The following is a 19,472-nucleotide window of genomic DNA, read 5'->3' as shown; positions in this document are numbered from 1 at the left end:
CTAACCTTTTGGGGACCATCCAGGATTGTAGGGACCAAAGGCTGGTGCTAATGTAGTGGACTCCCATTTTTAATGTCAGGGTACAGTATAGAGGTATGGTGTTAATTCACTTTATTTTCACTTTAGTTTAAGTTCATGGTCAGGGATATGCTGGGAATGGTTTGGGTACATTTGAAGATCTGGAAATGAATACAAGTCCATTTAAGACTGTAATTTGGATAGAAATACTTTGGACTTCACCTGATTTTGACCTGAAGTTTAGATAAAAAGAATCCAAGTAATATTAAGCACAAAAACAGATAGTTTCTACAGTTAATCTTTGGTCCATCTCTGTCAGGGTCTGTTGAGGCCTGATGGTCCTAAGGAAGCTGTTTGCTAATGTTGTAGCATTTGCAATATTAGCCTTAATGTGGAAAAGTTGCAGAAGTACCTAGTTATAGCTAATGCTATAATGTTTTTTGCAGCAGTAAACTGATTTTAACACAAAATCACAGTGACTGCTTTAAAGCATCACTAATTTATAGGTAAAACACTTTGCGCTCTCTCTCTGTCCTCTCCTGTTGATTAGATTTGATTAGACTTCCAAACTTCTTATTGACGTTACATATAAGTATAACATTTAATCCCTTTTAATAGAACCATCAGTTTTAATTTCAGCAACATCGAAATAACATTGAATTTAAATTAATTTAGCTGAAACAAAATAAGATAATTTGCCAGTAAGAAAAGGTTAGTAACCTCCTACCCAAAAGCACTACATACTACCTTCATGGTTCAGGATAGACCCAAGTACTTCCTCTCAACCAGGTTTATAATAATGTTTCAATCATGTTTGAATGGGAAATAAACTAAACATCTTTCAAATAAAAAGAATTTTCTTTATTTTAGATTAAAAATTTCTTAGAAAAATAAATGTTAGGCAATATAACCCAAACTAGTGCTAATTAGGGATATCAGAAAAAAATAAATTTGGCGATATGACGCGATTTTCAGCTGCCAATATTTTATCGATCTTTCAGTTCCTAATATCGATTTAAAAATTTTTTTCTATCTAAAACAATAAGGGTACCCTCTGCCTTTTTTGTTGTGCGGTGCAGCACTATTTCTGTAGTTCAGGCAGTCACAGTTGAAGACGTGGAAAGACTCAACCCGCAAACACCATGGATTCTGATGAACATATACTGGGTAAAATACCACAATATACTGTATAGTGGTATTGCAATATGGTGATGATAGCGTATTGTAACCCAAGTATCGTGACACATATCGCAAAAACGCATGCCCATACTAACCCCTAGTGCTAATGGTGTGTTTCATCATCCTATTTTAGGACTGTCTTAATTCTCAGTAAGGAAGTTGCAGATGTAAAGTCTGAGCTAATGAGGACTGCTAAGAAGTAGCAGACATTCACAAATTGCATACAGCAGACACACCAATAACATACATTTCTCATACTTTATATATAATATAGATGGTTTTACATTTATGTCATTCTCTTAGTTATTTTCAAACTGATCAACAGAGAAGATGAGAGTTTTGCTAAGAAGCAAAATAGATGTGTCATAGATGAAAGCAAAAGTTCAAAACTGACTAACCAATTAATGCTTATGACAATCCAAGTCTTCATCCTCCCTAGGGTCATGACCCCTGGGCTTTAAAACCACAGAGGAACGTGGATTTCCATGTGTCTGCTGCTCTAATTGTCTTATTAAAAGGACAAACAATTTTTGTTTAAGCTATTATCAGATTTTCTGAATTTGTAGGAAAAATCCGTCTTCATACATGGCTTGTCTTTTTCTCATTTTTTAGCCCATGTGGAAAACAAGGAGCAGTACATTGAGGTGATGGAGAACTTGGGGAACAGCCACTTGAGCCAGGACAACGTGGAAATCTCCACAGGTTTCCTTAACTTGGCTGTTTTCACCAGAGAGGTCACGGCACTCTTCAAAAACCTGGTGAGGGGGGAAAAGTGCAAGTGGGAACTTGATTCATCAAGATTTAGACAATAGGGTGTTTTACAACATAGAGATGAAAAGAAGCTGCAAACACAAATAATAGTGAAACCTGAACACCAATGGTGTATTAAGAAAGGGGTTTCTAACAGCTGCACCTTTTGCCTGGAAGTGCACTGAACCTTTGCACTGATAGTCTCTGCGGTGAAGATAATTTATTCCAGATCTCCATGCGTGAGTCAGCAGCAGCATACATTGACCAAACATACCCCCCCCATGTGTCAGGGCCTCTCAGCAGAGACGATACCTACCAGATGTTAAAAGTGGGGCCGCTGATCAAAATAAGCTATTTAAAGAGGTGCATGGCAACAACAGCATTCATTGATTTTCTGATACACATTGACAGTGTTTTCTTTTCTTTTTTTTTTGCCAATATAGCCCTGGGAATAAATTTTGAAAAGCTAGATAATAGCCCAACAGATTTGCTTTCACACGCAGACCATTGTGATTGTTACTACAAGTTTCAGCTTGATACTTGTATATAAAAAGTAGTTGAAAGTGATTTAGGGAATAAAGTTGTATACAACGGAGATGAAAAGGGATTTGAGAAAGGAAGAGGGAATGAGAATTAAGGGGAGGGAGAATGAGATGGAGATGGAAAAGAGGGAGGATAGAAAAGAGAAAATAAAATGACAATACAAAAACTGCAGACTAAGCAATGCAAAATATATACAATAACTCCTGGAAGTCTGCTTCCACACCTGCTTAAGAGAAGGAAGAAAGAAAACAGAACAAAACAACAGCAAAAAGAATACAAAAGACGACAAATGTAAACTTTTAAAATAGCTTCAAGAGCAGCAGGTATCTCTTAGATACCAAGTCAGTACATTGGTGATTACACAATATTACTCACGGTGGTATATATTTGTAGCTGTGCCTTACTATTTAGTATCCATGAACACGTCGAACCAAACACCTATGGTATGTATGCATGAGTATGCTTTTGTATAAAGGGTTAACAAGGGTTCTTCAGGAGGAAAATGTGCTCAATAGAAGGTGTAGGTGGCCCCAGACTCAACTTGCAATGCTTCTGATCAAAATTTATTTAAAGGTGTGTATAGTAGTAACAGGCTTCATTGCTTTTCTGATACACATTCACTGTGTTTCCTTGTATCAGAACTAAATTTTATATCAACATCCTTACCTGCGTTCCTGGATGCCAACCAAAGCGTCCCTCTGGTTTCCAGGCCCCTTCAGTAATATAGCAGGGTTGACTGTACAGTCAGTTCACGGAAGTGGTTGGACAGTATTTATCTTAGAGCAGAGCAGACCACAAACGGTGGAAAGAGATCAATACCGCAAGCCTTTGCATTACTAATGTTGTACCTAGGCCATGAGCCAAAAGAAAAAAAAATGGTTTTCTTCCCTGTCTAGAAATAGTTGATTTTATTTAAATGTGGCGTAAAAAACTATTCAGATCACCTATAAAATATCAGGTTTATGGAAAGTAAAGAATATGACCATAAAAAAACATTTTAAAGCTATTTCCTTCTTTATTTTACAGAAAACATTAGCAAATACAGATGCATAAAATGTCTGCGTACGGCATAACTGCAGTATACCTCCCCCTTATGCATCCGTATTTGTTCCAGTTGCAGGAACTGCTTGGATTCACATAGGTAGCTCTGTCAACACAGCATGTTGGATATTTGTATTAATCTACCACAAACCAATAACTTTTGCAACATTGGTAACGCAAACATGGATGAAAATAAAGTCTGTTACTTTTAGCAGTTTTGCTTTTGAACATGTTCATAAAGTGAAAGAAAGACTTTATGTCTGTAACCTACACACAATAAAAAGTTTGAATCCACAAAGCCTGCTTGAATTTAATTCTCTAAACAACTTTTGCAAATACTTATTCGTGCAGTTTGAAAGTTACTAAGTTAAACAGAAAAAAAACAAATTTTTGAGTCACATTTGCACTTTATGGACATGCACCTATGTTGAATAAAAATGGGTTTTATTCACAAAATCATATTCATTCGTAGTTGTTTCCCTGATAGCTGAATGGAAGCCGTCATACGCTGCAAAAACCATCTAGAAATAGGTAAAAAGTTCTCAAATCAAGTGTATTTACCCTTAATTTCATTAGGTAAATAAAATGATTTACCAATGGAATGAGTATTTCTTACTCTAAAAATAAGATAATTAGATAATATCCACTTGATATAAGATATTGCAATAGTTTTTTTCTTATTTCAAATGTGCATTGTCTTGTTCCATTGGCAAAGTGTCTCACTTATCTCCTCAAGTGAAGAAAAAGTGCACTTTTTTAAAGAAAAAAAATCTTATTTAGATTTCCAATTTTTTGCAGTCTAGATGTGATTACATTTGGAAATTGGCTCCTCCCTGCAAATAACAGCCACAGTTTATGGGAACTTTGTATGTCTGAGAAACCTTGAGGTGAGGTGTATCCATATGGCTGACATAGCATAGCTCAGAGATGACTGTTAAATACCTGACCTGTCTGCCAGCTCCTTCTAAACGGCAACAGTTGCAAAGAATGCAGTGTAGTGAGAACTGAATGTTTTTTTTTCTTACCTCTTTCCATTAAACAGATTTGTTGTCTTCTAGTTGAGTTGTTCAGGATTAGTTTTATATCAAAGGTTAAAAAGTTTTGAAATTATTATTGTTTTTTTTAATGTTGGGGTCCATCTAGGACATTAAATTTCTGTTTGGCAACCCATTGTAGCCTTGTGACTCACTCTTACTCAACGTATTGCCAAGTGAAGATAAACGTCCAGATCTGAATTTAATTTCAACGCACTCTTTACCGTTATAGTTACAACACAAGGCTACTCAGATCCAATTTTTTTTTATTGGGTGACTCAAAAGGTTACAATAAATGCATCTCCATGTTGTGGGGTTATTCATTCTTGTTCCCAGAATTGCAGACCTACTGGGAAATAATAGAAAACTCCTTGAATGAATTTTGTCTGCATGTTTGAGTGTGTGTGTTTGATGGCTCATGTTTCAGTTGATGGGGACCACATGTGATGTTTTGAAGAAGGGTTGAACTCTCTTGGCTCATTTGCTGTTTACTTTCACCTTTCAGGTGCAAAACCTCAACAACATCATGGCGTTTCCTTTGGAAAATGTGCTGAAGTCTGAACTCCGGGACAGCAGATTAGTGAGTATGGCTATCATGAAAAATAGTTTGACAAATTGAATAAATTTAGCAGCCATTAAGACACCCAGAGATTCAAGTATTTGGGTTTTTCATTGATTCCATTTTTAGCAGACGAAAACTCATAATGGATAATGACATTTATTTATAATTTTTTTTAAATAGTGTTACCAAAGCAATCCTTCAGGACTCAGTAATTCATTTAAATGAAAGTCAATGTTCCACAATATCCTAATTACTTGACTATGCACCACCGACTTTTTTTTTTTTTTTTTTGCGGAACTTGTGGATAGTTTTTTTGGACAGTAGGCTGACAGGAAAGGGGGTATGAAGGAGGGGGAGACACATGCGGCAAAGGACCACAGGTCGGATTAGACCGGGGTCGGCTGGGTCAAGGACTAAGGCCTCCGTACATGGGTCGTGCGCACTAACCACTGCGCCACCTGCATGCCCCACCACTGACTTTTAATGTTTTCTAAATTGATATTAAGATTCTTACTGTAAAGTATTGATTTAAAAAACTCTTAACTGGTGATAGGATACAAGTCTTTTGAAAAACAGCGGACATTGGAGAGAAACTTGTTTGCAACCATGACTAAAAAAACTTTATATTTAACATTTTTTGCATTGGTTACCAAAAAGTCTTAGCCTGTATAGGAGTCTGAACTTAGCCTGTAAGGTTAACACAACCTGAACTGAGTGTAGGTTTGTTTATAAAGAAAAGAAAATTAACAATGCAAATTAATGGACATGTACAGTACTGTAGTAGCCATTCAAAATTTCCTCTCTTTACTTAATGGGCCCTTGTCTGGTCCTTGCCTTGCCCCCTACAATTCCATTTTAAATATAAATCTTTGTATTGAAATATTCTTTCTGTCATGATTTGTGGACATTAAGATCTAAAGAGAAGTGTTATCTCCTGGTCAGACACTGTAATTGAGTGAAAGGATGGAATCAGAGTAAAAAAACCTGCATGCCCAGGAGAGGCCAGTGGCTGGAAGTTGGAGGTGATTTGGCTGGGATTCGCAGGGGAGTAGTCTGCCATTCGGCTGGCATTGACTGGGAAGGGCGATTTTGAATGGCTGCTACTGTACATCTAAATATGCCAGATTATAGCCTATGGCTAGTTTCCATCTGTAGTCAATTCATCAGGTTGAGTCAACAACATAAAATGATAAAATCAATTAAGCAACTGTAACAACAAATAGAGCATTAAGCCATCATTACTGTAAGCAGTATAAGAAGTTGGAGAATTTATATAGAGAGATAACATTTCAAGTAATAGATCAAGAAATAAAAGGCAAAGCAGGAACAATGGAAATAGTGTATCAATAAACATACAGGCCAAGAAATAATGGATGGTACCCAAACAGTTTGCTGATATTAGATCGATATACAAGCTTTAGGAATTGCTGCTGCAACAGGACTTTTCTTCAAACAGATTTAAGATGTTTTGTAAAATAGGTTGGAGTCAGGAGTTCACATACTGTGTGTGGTATTGACTTATTAAGTAATCGACCACAATTGTATACAAAAACAAACTTTGATTTTACATGTGTGCTATTGGATATACATATTTAAGCCATATAGGAAATAAAATGAAAATAAAAAAATACTTACATTTGTATTTAGACCCAATAGGAGTGATGATTTATGAAGTCATTTGTGCAGATTATGCAACTTTAAGGAAAACCCAGTGATCCTTCAGCACTCTACTCATGTGTCTAGTTCAATATTTTGGTTCTTTTTGATTCCCCATGACTACAGACTAGTGAGTAATGGCACACAAATGCTTTCGTAAGCTCCCTTCACTGCCTTGTCATTGAACAGCTGATACCATGGCTGGACTTTGTTTCTCTGTCATTGAGACAAATGGCAGTTTGCCACTAGAATCCTGATCTGCAAGGTTAACGTCATCGAAGCATGTACATCTCTGTTCTATAACAACTCTCTTCTCTTACAGGAACTCAAGAAACACATGGAGAAAAGTTGGAAGGATTACGACATTAAATTGTAAATATTTTTTTTTACTGTCATTCTGTTGGCTGCAACATTTTAGTAGCCTGACGTAGTCCTACTCAATTCTAGTCAGAATATGAGTCTGATACTGCTCCATAGAGCTGTGATTATGGGGCGTGTTTCGAATGAACCAGGGAAAAAATGCCTCTGCACTCAATTGGATAGACCTACAACCAATAAGAGCAACGGAGTGCGTGACGTATGTTAAGCGATGCATAGTTGTTGTCAACAAAAATCAAGGCGTGCAGTTTCACGCCTAGAATAAGAAGATGAGACTTGATCGCGTTTCTCTTTTCCTCTTTTAAAATTAATTTGCTGTCGATATCTTCTAGAACAGACCTAATAGCAGAATCTACTCACCTCAACTCTCCGGCGGCAGCCATTGTTGTCGCCCAAGCGCGATTTGGTCACGTGGTTGATTACGTTACTGTTGATCATCTGTCCNTATGATTCTGATTAGATTAATTATTGGAACAAATATTAAAGTTTTCGTATATTCTCTCTTAAAATCACAAGGAAACAGAATTTAGTTTTATCACTATTGAGCTCCAGCTTTAAATCAACAGCCCTAATGATGCTGATTTAGATTAAATAAGTTTATCTCTGATAGAACGCCTCTAAAGTAGGACTGCAACTAACTATTGTTTTTGCTAAAAAATAATTAGATTAATCAATTAATAATCATACAGTGAAAGGATCCTTAAAGAAAACTTTATTTACAGAAATAAACCAAGTGCAAGTAAAGCTTTCACTTCAGGAGCTCTGGATAGAGCATATTAATGGATATTTAAAAAAAAATTAATACAAAATATTTGTCTTTTTTGCAAGTTTTGATATAATCACTACTCTAAGTTGTTGCTCTGTCAGCTAAAAGCATGTTTCTATGTCTCTATACTCCAGTTAATGCTTAATCGATTACTCAATTAGTTGACAATTATTTCAATAATTCATTAATCGCGATTAATCCGAATACATTTTCAGCCATATTTTAATGCTACGTTCACACTAGATGCGCTTTGGGCAGCAGAAGCAGCCCTTCTACATGCAAAGTCTATGGTTGACAAGCATCCAAGGGTCCTGCAGCCCATCTTGACGCATCTGAGCAGCTGATGCAGCACCTCATGAGCTTCTGAACATCTGTGGTGCGTGATGCGCTTAACAAGCAGCAGCTGCTGGAGTTGGAAAAATTAAACTTCTGCTGCTCGACGCTCCACATCAACAAATCAGAAAGGCTGATCTGGGAGCTGGCAGGGAGACAGACACAACACTGCTGGTGCAGGGAGCTATGAACACTCTTCTGAGACATTTTATTAATGCCTACATTAAATCAAAATGTTGAAACCTGCTGGCAAAACATGATTGCTTTTAATATTCTGGTGCCTCCAGTTTGTACCACATACCTGCAAAACACTAACATCTACTTCCAACTTCAACAAACAGTAGGGGAAACCCCCAAGAAGCAACCGGGCTCCAACAGCAAAATAATATTTGAAGGCAGGATCATATAAAAACTTGAATAAAAGCATATTAAAGCTGCTTTTTTTTCAGCTTATGACAGCAAATATAGCAAAGCTACTTTCTGCTATTGAACACAGGAGCAGCACAAGCATCAGATGCATCTGTTCACACTTTACTGGAGATGCTTCAGGAGCATGAAGGATGCTCCTGAGTCACATCTGACCTCAATGTGTAAAAGCATCAAAAATGAAACGCGTGCCGTGTGAACGTAGCAAAAAGCTTCCAGCCTCGTATAGAAAGGAACAATTAGACTTGAACCGCCCCACAACTTTTCTATGTTTAACGGTCAGTGTTACTTGATTATTGTAACATTCTTACATGACATTATTAAATGCATGAGGACAGTATAACTTCCTATTCTGCCCTCGATTATAACTGTTAGTGTCTTCTCTCTGTTTTCCTGGTTGTCTCCAAATTATGTTATCCTGAAATATATTGACTACATATTGACTCCCTCCGTTTAAACCAGTCCCAAACATGCACTCTTGCACTGTTTTCCTTTAGTTGTAATCAGCCACCAAACTGGTATACTTGTCATAAAAAAAATGAAAGAAAACCTTTTTTATATTCAGTTAGTTATCTTTTGTTTCAGTTTCGTTCTTAGTCAAAACCACCAAAACCCCTTTCCATGTGAGAGACCATTGCACCCCCACCCCCCACCCCCTTCTTAGTTCAGCTTACAGCCAAACTCATTGCCCGCCTTTTCTCAAGGATAAAACTGAAGGATTCCTATGTTTTTGGAATGGAATTAATTTCTCCAGCCACTGGTTTCCAGTCTGCTTTCCAAAATGTTGCTTTTTCCTGCTTCCAGAGAAGGGCACTGCTGTAGAAACTGACTGTTAGTGTGAATACTGGGAGCGTTACATGTTTTTCTAGTTCTTCATGTGCAAAACACTGACCCGTTCAGACATGCCAGACCTCAGCCTCCAGAAGGAAGCCAAAAAAAAATCTAAAATCTATTTTAGTTCTAAGAAAAAAGAGCTGGATTTAAGACAGAAATTTACCATACACTTTGTCCTTTTTCATATTTTGTCACTTTCAAACTAATTAATTTTAACCTTTTGAGATTTTATCTAGTAAATGGTAGAAAGAAAGTTATGCATAGTTTTTTCCCCCCTCTACAAATCAATTCTGAAAAGCAGTTAGTTTAATCTGTTATCCCTTTAATTGATTTTAAACAAAATGGCTTCAAATATCATTTTTCTGTAATTAAATTCCCTCTTTGTGTAACTTGAATATAAGTCCGGCTGTTCTGGGAATGACCTAGGATTTGTTAGAGAACATTAGTGAACAAGCAGTATGATGCCGACCAAGAAACACAAAGACAGATCAGGGAAAAGTGGCGTAAAGCAGGTTTTGAATCCCATCATTTGAATCCCATCATCTATTAGACATTTTAAAGCAAGCTTTGAACACCTAATAGAGCTGATTTCAATGCATCTTCCAAAAATAGAGTAGAAGAAAGAAATAGAACAAATATAAATAGAACAAAATATAACAACATATCGGCTTACCGATATGCAGGACAAACAGAGCCGATAAAACCAGAGCTTCACTCTTTGCACTACAGGCTTCTCACTATTTGTGGAAGAGAAATAACATTTCACACATTCCTACAGGAAAACATAGTGATGGCAGCATCATGCTGTGGCAGCACAGAACCTGGCCAGAGTTCTAGAGAGCATGAATAAAGCTAAATACAGTGAAGTTCTTTGACTGGGTCTAAAGTTGATCACACAGCAAAACTACAACCCTGCACATATAGCCAAAGCCAAAGGGTTTAGATCAAAGCGTGTTTTTGTGCTACAACAGACCTTTCAAAGTTTAGACCTAAATGAAATTTAGAACTATGGAGATAAAATTATTCTCACAAATACGTTATACTGAGTTTAGCGATTCAGCAGAAAAGAAAAGATAAACAATTTAGGCTCTAGTTATATGCAAAAAAAACATCCAGTTCTAAACGGTCTTGTCTCAAGATCCTGAGTACAAACTCATACCACACCTTTTATATTACGCTGAAGAAAAGATAAAAAATTTTCATTGTTTTCTCTTCCTCACATCTGCACTACTCTCTGGTGTTCAGGCATAAAAAAAGATCACAAAAAGTGCGAACGAGAGAGAACGCTGCGATCCAATCCAACTTTATTTAATTATTTCTCAAGGACCAAAGGGCTGTTTAGTGAACAACAGCAAACCAATACACCAACTCAGAGGACTTGAATTGATTAAAAACAATAAAAGCATAACAAGGTAAAAGTAAGAAACTACAAATGTCTGTACTAAAAAGACATTTGCTTGTTTAGGCACCTAAAGAAGCAGCTGGTCAGCTGAGCTGAGTGAAGTGAAGAGTGCATGAAGGTCTAGCAGATCTAATGATAAGAAGAGACACCACTTTTTTGCTGCTTAAGAAGATAAATTAACTAGTTTTAAAAAAAGCATTTTAAAATATAATTAGGCTAAATTACATGTGTAAAAAATGATTTTATACCTTGTGATACTGTTAAATGGTTGAGAACAATCCTCTCTATGTTGGCTTACATTTTTCTTTCCTACCAATCTTTATAGGGGAAAGTTGGAAAAGGATAGAAGGGAGAAGGCGCGGCAGCTGGGACTGATCAGGAGAGAGGGATCCGACGGAGGGGAGGACATGGAAAGGGAGAGGAGGATCTTCCAGCTGCAGATGTGTGAGGTGAGAGGGGGCAGGGATCAGGGCCAGTCAAAATATTAAAACCTAGACTCTGCTGCTTACCTGAAGTGGGTTTTATTTATTCTAACATGGGTGGTCTGCCTTGTCGGTTGCCTATTCCATCTGCCATTGACATTTTTCCTTACACATCCATTATTATTTTTAGCCTAACACGTCAGAATAAATACAATTGCAGTTTCTGGCTGCAGGGGAAAAAAAATGAAAACGTTCAAGAGATACAAATAATTTTTTTATAGCACAGAACTAGGACACGTTTCCTGTTGGATATCCTAGTGATATTTTTCCAACACATGAACCCTTATTGTGGGGAGCATAGGGTTAACTGCTGCAAGGAAGAGAAAAGAACAAAAAACATAATGGAACGGTATCTCAGTATCTACTTTTTCTTCCTGTTTTGAAGCAAGCAATAGTATTGCAGCACAAATTGCTGATACAAGAAGCATGATGTTGATGTTTACATTTGTTGTCACTTGATTATTGTTCCATCTGTTATTTTTGTAGTAACCTCTAAATAAAAAAGAAGAATGCAGAGATACACAAAGAGATACACAATTTAGTCTTTTTATATGTTTAATCTTTGCAAGACTTTTATGTGACGATTACTTTTAGGGGGAAAAAGTGCAATCAAAAACATTCAGAAAGCAAAATATTCTAACCTTCCACCAGTGATTTATCATTATGGTGATTTATGGTGCTTTGCTCTGTGAGAGACTGTGCTTGTGGTAGAACAGGGTTTTTTGTAGGGCTGAGCAATTTAGTCAAAAATCCAAATTGCAATTTTGTGATTTATTTTTTATTTTTTTAATTTGCACATACCAAAAATATGTAGATCTTTAACTTTAGGGTTTGGTTTTTTTCATGACCTTAAAAGCTTGCTTGATGCTGGGCTTACTGCTGTGTGGATCTGCATGCTAGCTTTAACTCTCCTTTCCCCTCGTTGTCCAGCAAAACCCTCTTTTTACCGACTCCTAAAGATCTGGAGTGAAAAAGTTAGTGTCTTACACTCGTTAAATGTAATGTTACCTAATTTAGTGCCTCTGCGATTGGAAATTTACATTTTCTTAAAGTGTAATTATATTGCATATGCAATTTATTTCCTAGCCCTAGTTTTGAGTTTTATAACAAAGACTATAACAGAAGAGCCATTTTAAGCTGTCTTTAGGATGTTCTATCAGTATATATCATGGTTGATGTCCTTGTGTATTCAATTGAAAATGTTGACCTTATTTTGAATGTGAAATGTTTACAAAGCTACAAGCATTTAAAAATTCTGCATGATTTATGACAGACAGGAACTCAGAAGGATTAAACGGGGAGACTTTGATGTCTTCTCTTTTACCTTTGTTATCAATGGAAAATCATACTTTCTCTCTCGCCCTCTCACTGCCTCGCTAACTGGAAAATATGTTTTTTATAAATACTTTCTTGAATATCTCTGCCTCCTCTGGCTTCCTCTTTAACTATTTCAGTCCTGCTGAATATTGCTGACATCATAGTGCACCCTGGTAGAGCTTGTAAAGCATGAACTAATTAGAGGTAGCCTACTGTATATTTTTGGTTCCCTGGGCTCATCAGTGCAAAATAAGCTACGTATGAGCCAACTTTGGTCAACAGATGATTTCTTGATGCATCTCTAGTCCCAGCGTACCTAATTAGATATAACTGAAACAAGCAAATTGAGTGAATACATTCAAAAAGTGTTGTTTATATAGTTTCAGCGAAGTATTTAGCCTTGGTGCACAAGTAACAGTGGAAAACCCTGATGTAAAGAATAGGCAGGTAGAATCAAGTATCCATTTATTGCACAGCATCCCTTAGCCTGTCTCTCCTCATCCATTATGCATATGTTAATAAAGAACTCACAAACAGGCATTAATATAAACATACCAAAAGCAGATCACTGAGCTGCAAGAAGGATTGTTTCCTATTGTGTTTAATGGTGCAATTACTGTAGTCCTCTCTCTACACACAGCTAAACCTCTCTGAGGTCTTTAAAGGTTCATTGACCAACCAATGTGTTGTAAATGTAACCTTTGAAGGAACATAAAGACATACTGGAAAGAGTGCAGCTGAGCACTAGCAACAAGAATAAAATTGTCCATAAGGTGTTTTGTCAAGGAGTCATTTTGGTCTAAAGTTTTGTTTGTGCTTTCAGTATCTGTTGAAGATCCAAGAGCTGAAGGTGCGTCAGGGACCTGACCTTCTCCAAAGCCTTATTAAATATTTCCAAGCCCAGCTCAGGTCAGTCTCAACAAACAATATTTTGTATGGTTTATCAGACTATAGAAAATTGCAAATCTTATGTAACAATGCAGATCCTTAAGGTTCAACATTTTCTTTTCACTCATTTCAGAAAGTGTACCTATACCGTGTAAATTCACTACACTAGGGGTGAAAAATGTCCTTTAATTCTTGTAATTTAGATTTCTTCCACTTTCACTTCATGTCAGGGATTACTGCAGTGTCATTGACACAATGCAAAATAATGTCTTCAGTCTCCATATGCTAATTCAGGAGGAGCGGATCCTGCAAAGTCCATAACTTGATGCAGTCAGCTGGTTTAAAACTGAATTGAACTGAAAACCCAGAATTCATAGTGTTACACCCCTTTTTAAAGCAAAGCTATAGCAGTGTTTTTCCCCGTGCCACTAAATGTTCTCTTACGGCTCAGTTATGTTGAATGCACATATGTTTTAGGCAGAAGTGAGACAGATGGACAAGTCTGCAGGTATTTAGGCCAACTCCAGCCTAAAATGCAAGCTTACTGTACAACACCACACTATGCAAGGAAGTAGAAAAGAAAGCTATTTCTAAATTTGTCAAAGCCTGTTGAGTTTTTTCAAAATTTTTCATGAGATCTGGCTGAATTGCTATATTTGGACACCCTCGCCAGTAGGAGTTTCTCGCCCACCATGTTTTTCCGTGTGGAGCTGTCCACTTAGTTTTTATACATTTTCCTTGGTGAGCGAGGAGGAAAATCTGTCCTAACAGCAGCAAGTGGAGGGTTGTGGAATCTGAAATGATGTAATTCGGCGGTGCAGACCTTGTGGATGTGTCCAGCATAAACCAAGTCTGGGTCAGTAGAAACAGACGAAACACTATACATAAGCTTCAAGTATCTTCCACTGAGAAAAGGAAGGGATGGTTTAAAGTAATGTCTTCAAATAGAAGTAAATCAAAATAATCAAAGAGGAAGAGCAGAGAGGATTATAATCCAGTTTTCTTGAATTCAAGCCTGATGCTCCACAGTCAATGATAATTTGGGTCTGTTGTGTCTACTATTGATGCAGTAATCTTCTAAAAATGTTTTTTTTTTTTTTTTTTTTTACCATTTCATGCTTCATTCTGGTGAAAAGCTTTATGGAAATGCTTGTGTCATTTTCCAACAAGACTTTTGTCTGCTTCTGTCTCCTTGAACCCCAGTCGGCCTCAGCAGATGGCCGCTCACACTGAGCCTGGTTCTGCTGGAGGTTTCTTCCTGTTAAAAGGGAGTTTTTTCTCTCCACTGTCGCTACAAGCATGCTTAGTGTGAGGGATTGTTGAAGAGTCAATGAGTCGATGCAATCAACTGGTTTTCCTTAGATAGAAAACTCTGAATCAATTTGACTGTATGATCTGGTTGAACTTTAAAGTGCCTTGAGATGACATGTGTTGTGAATTTGGCGCTATATAAATAAACTGAATTGAAAATTGAATTGACTTTACATTTGCCCCTCACTTCATTGACCATGGTGTTACAGTACTGGACACCATACTGGCCTGACCCTATAAAGATGCTATGGAGTATAATCAAGCCTGCATCCTACTTGGAGCTTCATAAGACCTTATCAGAGTCACTGGTTGAATGCCTGCATGCCAAACAAGATGGTTGAGGTGAAGTAAATCATGCAAACGGGAGACCAGCCGGGAATGAAGAACAATAAAATGATCAAACTTTTAGTCTGACATTGCTGTTTAAAATATCCCACATAAGTCATTTATTAGCCATATTATTCAAAATAGCAAGAAATAAAGGCTGGGAATATTTCACTCTGTTATTGATCAATATTTGATACATTAGTTTTACATCCTGAGATGAGTGATAAGAAATAACCAACTGTTTGGATCAAAATGCTCTCCATTTTTCTCCTCTTTTATGATATTCCATCCTTTTACTTGGGTACTAAGCAACTGGGCATGTGATGTTTGCCGAAAACGAAGGTATTTGAACTCAGATACCATCATAACTCAGCGTGTGTTGTTTTCCAATGTCAGTTTTTTTCAGGATGGGCTGAAGGCTGCAGAGAACCTCGCTCCATTCGTTGAGAAAATTGCCTCTTCTATTCACACGGTAAACAGAAACTGCAGGGTTATTTTTCTCTGTCTGTCCTTTGTACATTCAGGAAGTAAAGCAGGACCTGAAACTTATTTACCTTTTAGGAATAAGAGGATTTATCCTTAGGGAGATACAACAAGAAGTCTCAACAAAAACTGTTTACGTTGTCAAAGTTTTACCTTGCATTGAATTACACAGTTATCCTATTTACTGTCATGCTTCATTAATCTTGCCAAATCAACACCCATAACCAGCTTTTTCTAACCATTGCAACCTGAGTAAGGCCCTTAAAGCGTTATGCTTGCAGTTTCACATCCCGTTCACATTTGGATGACCTATTGAACGTTATATGGCCTCTGGGTCAAACAAACTACGCTTTGTCTTGTTTAACATTGGTTCCAGCAGAGATAATACAAGACAGGATGGTGTCCTTTAGTATATAGAGTTAACCGTTTATTTTTTAGAATCTGATTCTTTTAAACCTGAGCTCTATCTCATGACTGCAGGTGAGAGACTGAATAGAAATGTGAACTTTGAGATTCTTGTTTTTTTACTACGGATGAGACCCTAATCCTTTTATTCATCCTTCTTTCTGTTTACTGTCATTTGTAAACAAGACACTAAGATAATTGAACTCCGCCTCAAAGATAAACTTGTGTGAGGTGGAGAAATGCAGGTATTTCCTCTTGAGAACCTTAGATTATAAGGAATCATTGCGGTCAGTTACTCAGCAAGTGTTATCTCAGTCCTGCATGTGACACTAAAGATGTCTGACAATCATAACACCTGGTTTATTTTTTTTTTAATCTTTTTTTATGATTCTGATTAGATTAATTATTGGAACAAATATTAAAGTTTTTGTATTATTCTTTTTGTTTCAATCACAAGGAAACAGAATATTGGTTTTATCAATATTTAGCTACAGCTCTAAATCAACAGCCCTAATGATGCTGATTTAGATTAAATAAGTTTATCTCTGATAGAACGCCTCTAAAGTAGGACTGCAACTAACTATTGTTTTTGCTAAAAAATAATTAGATTAATCAATTAATAATCATACAGTGAAAGGATCCTTAAAGAAAACTTTATTTACAGAAATAAACCAAGTGCAAGTAAAGCTTTCACTTCAGGAGCTCTGGATAGAGCATATTAATGGATATTTAAAAAAAAATTAATACAAAATATTTGTCTTTTTTGCAAGTTTTGATATAATCACTACTCTAAGTTGTTGCTCTGTCAGCTAAAAGCATGTTTCTATGTCTCTATACTCCAGTTAATGCTTAATCGATTACTCAATTAGTTGACAATTATTTCAATAATTCATTAATCGCGATTAATCCGAATACATTTTCAGCCATATTTTAATGCTACGTTCACACTAGATGCGCTTTGGGCAGCAGAAGCAGCCCTTCTACATGCAAAGTCTATGGTTGACAAGCATCCAAGGGTCCTGCAGCCCATCTTGACGCATCTGAGCAGCTGATGCAGCACCTCATGAGCTTCTGAACATCTGTGGTGCGTGATGCGCTTAACAAGCAGCAGCTGCTGGAGTTGGAAAAATTAAACTTCTGCTGCTCGACGCTCCACATCAACAAATCAGAAAGGCTGATCTGGGAGCTGGCAGGGAGACAGACACAACACTGCTGGTGCAGGGAGCTATGAACACTCTTCTGAGACATTTTATTAATGCCTACATTAAATCAAAATGTTGAAACCTGCTGGCAAAACATGATTGCTTTTAATATTCTGGTGCCTCCAGTTTGTACCACATACCTGCAAAACACTAACATCTACTTCCAACTTCAACAAACAGTAGGGGAAACCCCCAAGAAGCAACCGGGCTCCAACAGCAAAATAATATTTGAAGGCAGGATCATATAAAAACTTGAATAAAAGCATATTAAAGCTGCTTTTTTTTCAGCTTATGACAGCAAATATAGCAAAGCTACTTTCTGCTATTGAACACAGGAGCAGCACAAGCATCAGATGCATCTGTTCACACTTTACTGGAGATGCTTCAGGAGCATGAAGGATGCTCCTGAGTCACATCTGACCTCAATGTGTAAAAGCATCAAAAATGAAACGCGTGCCGTGTGAACGTAGCAAAAAGCTTCCAGCCTCGTATAGAAAGGAACAATTAGACTTGAACCGCCCCACAACTTTTCTATGTTTAACGGTCAGTGTTACTTGATTATTGTAACTTTCTTACATGACATTATTAAATGCATGAGGACAGTATAACTTCCTATTCTGCCCTCGATTATAACTGTTAGTGTCTTCTCTCTGTTTTCCTGGTTGTCTCCAAATTATGTTATTCTGAAATATATTGACTACATATTGACTCCCTCCGTTTAAACCAGTCCCAAACATGAACTCTTGCACTGTTTTCCTTTAGTTGTAATCAGCCACCAAACTGGTATACTTGTCATAAAAAAAATGAAAGAAAACCTTTTTTATATTCAGTTAGTTATCTTTTGTTTCAGTTTCGTTCTTAGTCAAAACCACCAAAACCCCTTTCCATGTGAGAGACCATTGCACCCCCACCCCCCACCCCCTTCTTAGTTCAGCTTACAGCCAAACTCATTGCCCGCCTTTTCTCAAGGATAAAACTGAAGGATTCCTATGTTTTTGGAATGGAATTAATTTCTCCAGCCACTGGTTTCCAGTCTGCTTTCCAAAATGTTGCTTTTTCCTGCTTCCAGAGAAGGGCGCTGGTGTAGAAACTGACTGTTAGTGTGAATACTGGGAGCGTTACATGTTTTTCTAGTTCTTCCTGGGCAAAACACTGACCCGTTCAGACATGCCAGACCTCAGCCTCCAGAAGGAAGCCAAAAAAAAATCTAAAATCTATTTTAGTTCTAAGAAAAAATGCAAACATTGCTTGACTTAACTGTCAAGTGTTGCATAGAAAAAAAAAATCTTCATTTTCCTCATATAAAAAGAGAAATCTCTTCGATGAATACAGAACTATGGCCTGTACTAGTTTATACCATGGCGTGTTTGTTTCCACAGCAATAATAATTACAGTTTTACCATCATTCTTTAAATCCCCTTTTTCTTTTTTTCTTAATGAAGCATTTCCCTGTCATACCTGAATATGTCTTTATTAAATATATGAATGAATATTTTTTTTTCTTTCTGTCGGCTTCTTTTCTGCTGCACCCCTTAACAGTGTTATTTAATATGATTTAGTCTATTGTCTTTTGTCTACATTTGATTGCCACTGTTACACCCTAATATTTTCTACTCTGTTCTATTCTGTTGTGCAACCTATCAGTTTATTGAACTGATTATTCAATCTTCCACTACATTACATGTTTCTTTTCCAGGTATGTTGTATTGGATTTCTCAGGTTGCATAATACAGTTTTTCTTTGTTGTAGATACGACTGGAGCAGGATGAGGAGGTAAAAAAGCTTCTTCAGCTGAGGGATTCTCTCAGGTTACTTCTTCAGGTTGAGGGCAAAGAGGTAATCTGAGCTCTAATGTGCTTAATTCACATGAAAGTATTTTCCTTGACGTACAATGTACCATTCTCTCCTGCCAGGGTGCTTTGATGAAGATGATAGGGGGAACTAGTTAAAGAAACCAGAAAAGTAAAAACAGAAGAAAGAAAATCAAAACTATTACATCCATTTTAAAACTGCAGTCACTGTGGTACCACTGTTCAATTAGCCAAGTTGGAAGTAAAATGTATGTCCAAAGTTTTAAGTGTCTAGATTACGCTATTTCTGACAGTGAATAAAAAAATATATATATATATATATAT

At 36.9% G+C, this 19,472-nt stretch overlaps 1 protein-coding gene across 1 annotated transcript in view; it reads left to right on the top strand.

Moving 5' to 3' along the window:
- LOC107088072 (arf-GAP with SH3 domain, ANK repeat and PH domain-containing protein 1-like) overlaps nucleotides 1-19,472 on the top strand; it is a 57,984-nt gene that overhangs the window by 15,316 nt on the left and 23,196 nt on the right. Inside the window, exons 3-9 of the mRNA XM_015380008.1 lie at nucleotides 1,810-1,955; nucleotides 5,071-5,145; nucleotides 7,106-7,155; nucleotides 11,248-11,371; nucleotides 13,545-13,630; nucleotides 15,644-15,719; nucleotides 19,087-19,173. Of these exons, the coding sequence (XP_015235494.1) occupies nucleotides 1,810-1,955; nucleotides 5,071-5,145; nucleotides 7,106-7,155; nucleotides 11,248-11,371; nucleotides 13,545-13,630; nucleotides 15,644-15,719; nucleotides 19,087-19,173 (644 nt within the window). The remainder of the gene's footprint in view (nucleotides 1-1,809; nucleotides 1,956-5,070; nucleotides 5,146-7,105; nucleotides 7,156-11,247; nucleotides 11,372-13,544; nucleotides 13,631-15,643; nucleotides 15,720-19,086; nucleotides 19,174-19,472) is intronic.

The sequence above is a fragment of the Cyprinodon variegatus genome, unplaced genomic scaffold, assembly GCF_000732505.1.
Source record: "Cyprinodon variegatus isolate N-32 unplaced genomic scaffold, C_variegatus-1.0 Scaffold205, whole genome shotgun sequence".
Lineage (NCBI taxonomy): Eukaryota > Metazoa > Chordata > Actinopteri > Cyprinodontiformes > Cyprinodontidae > Cyprinodon > Cyprinodon variegatus.
This window is presented reverse-complemented; position numbering and strand designations above follow the sequence as displayed.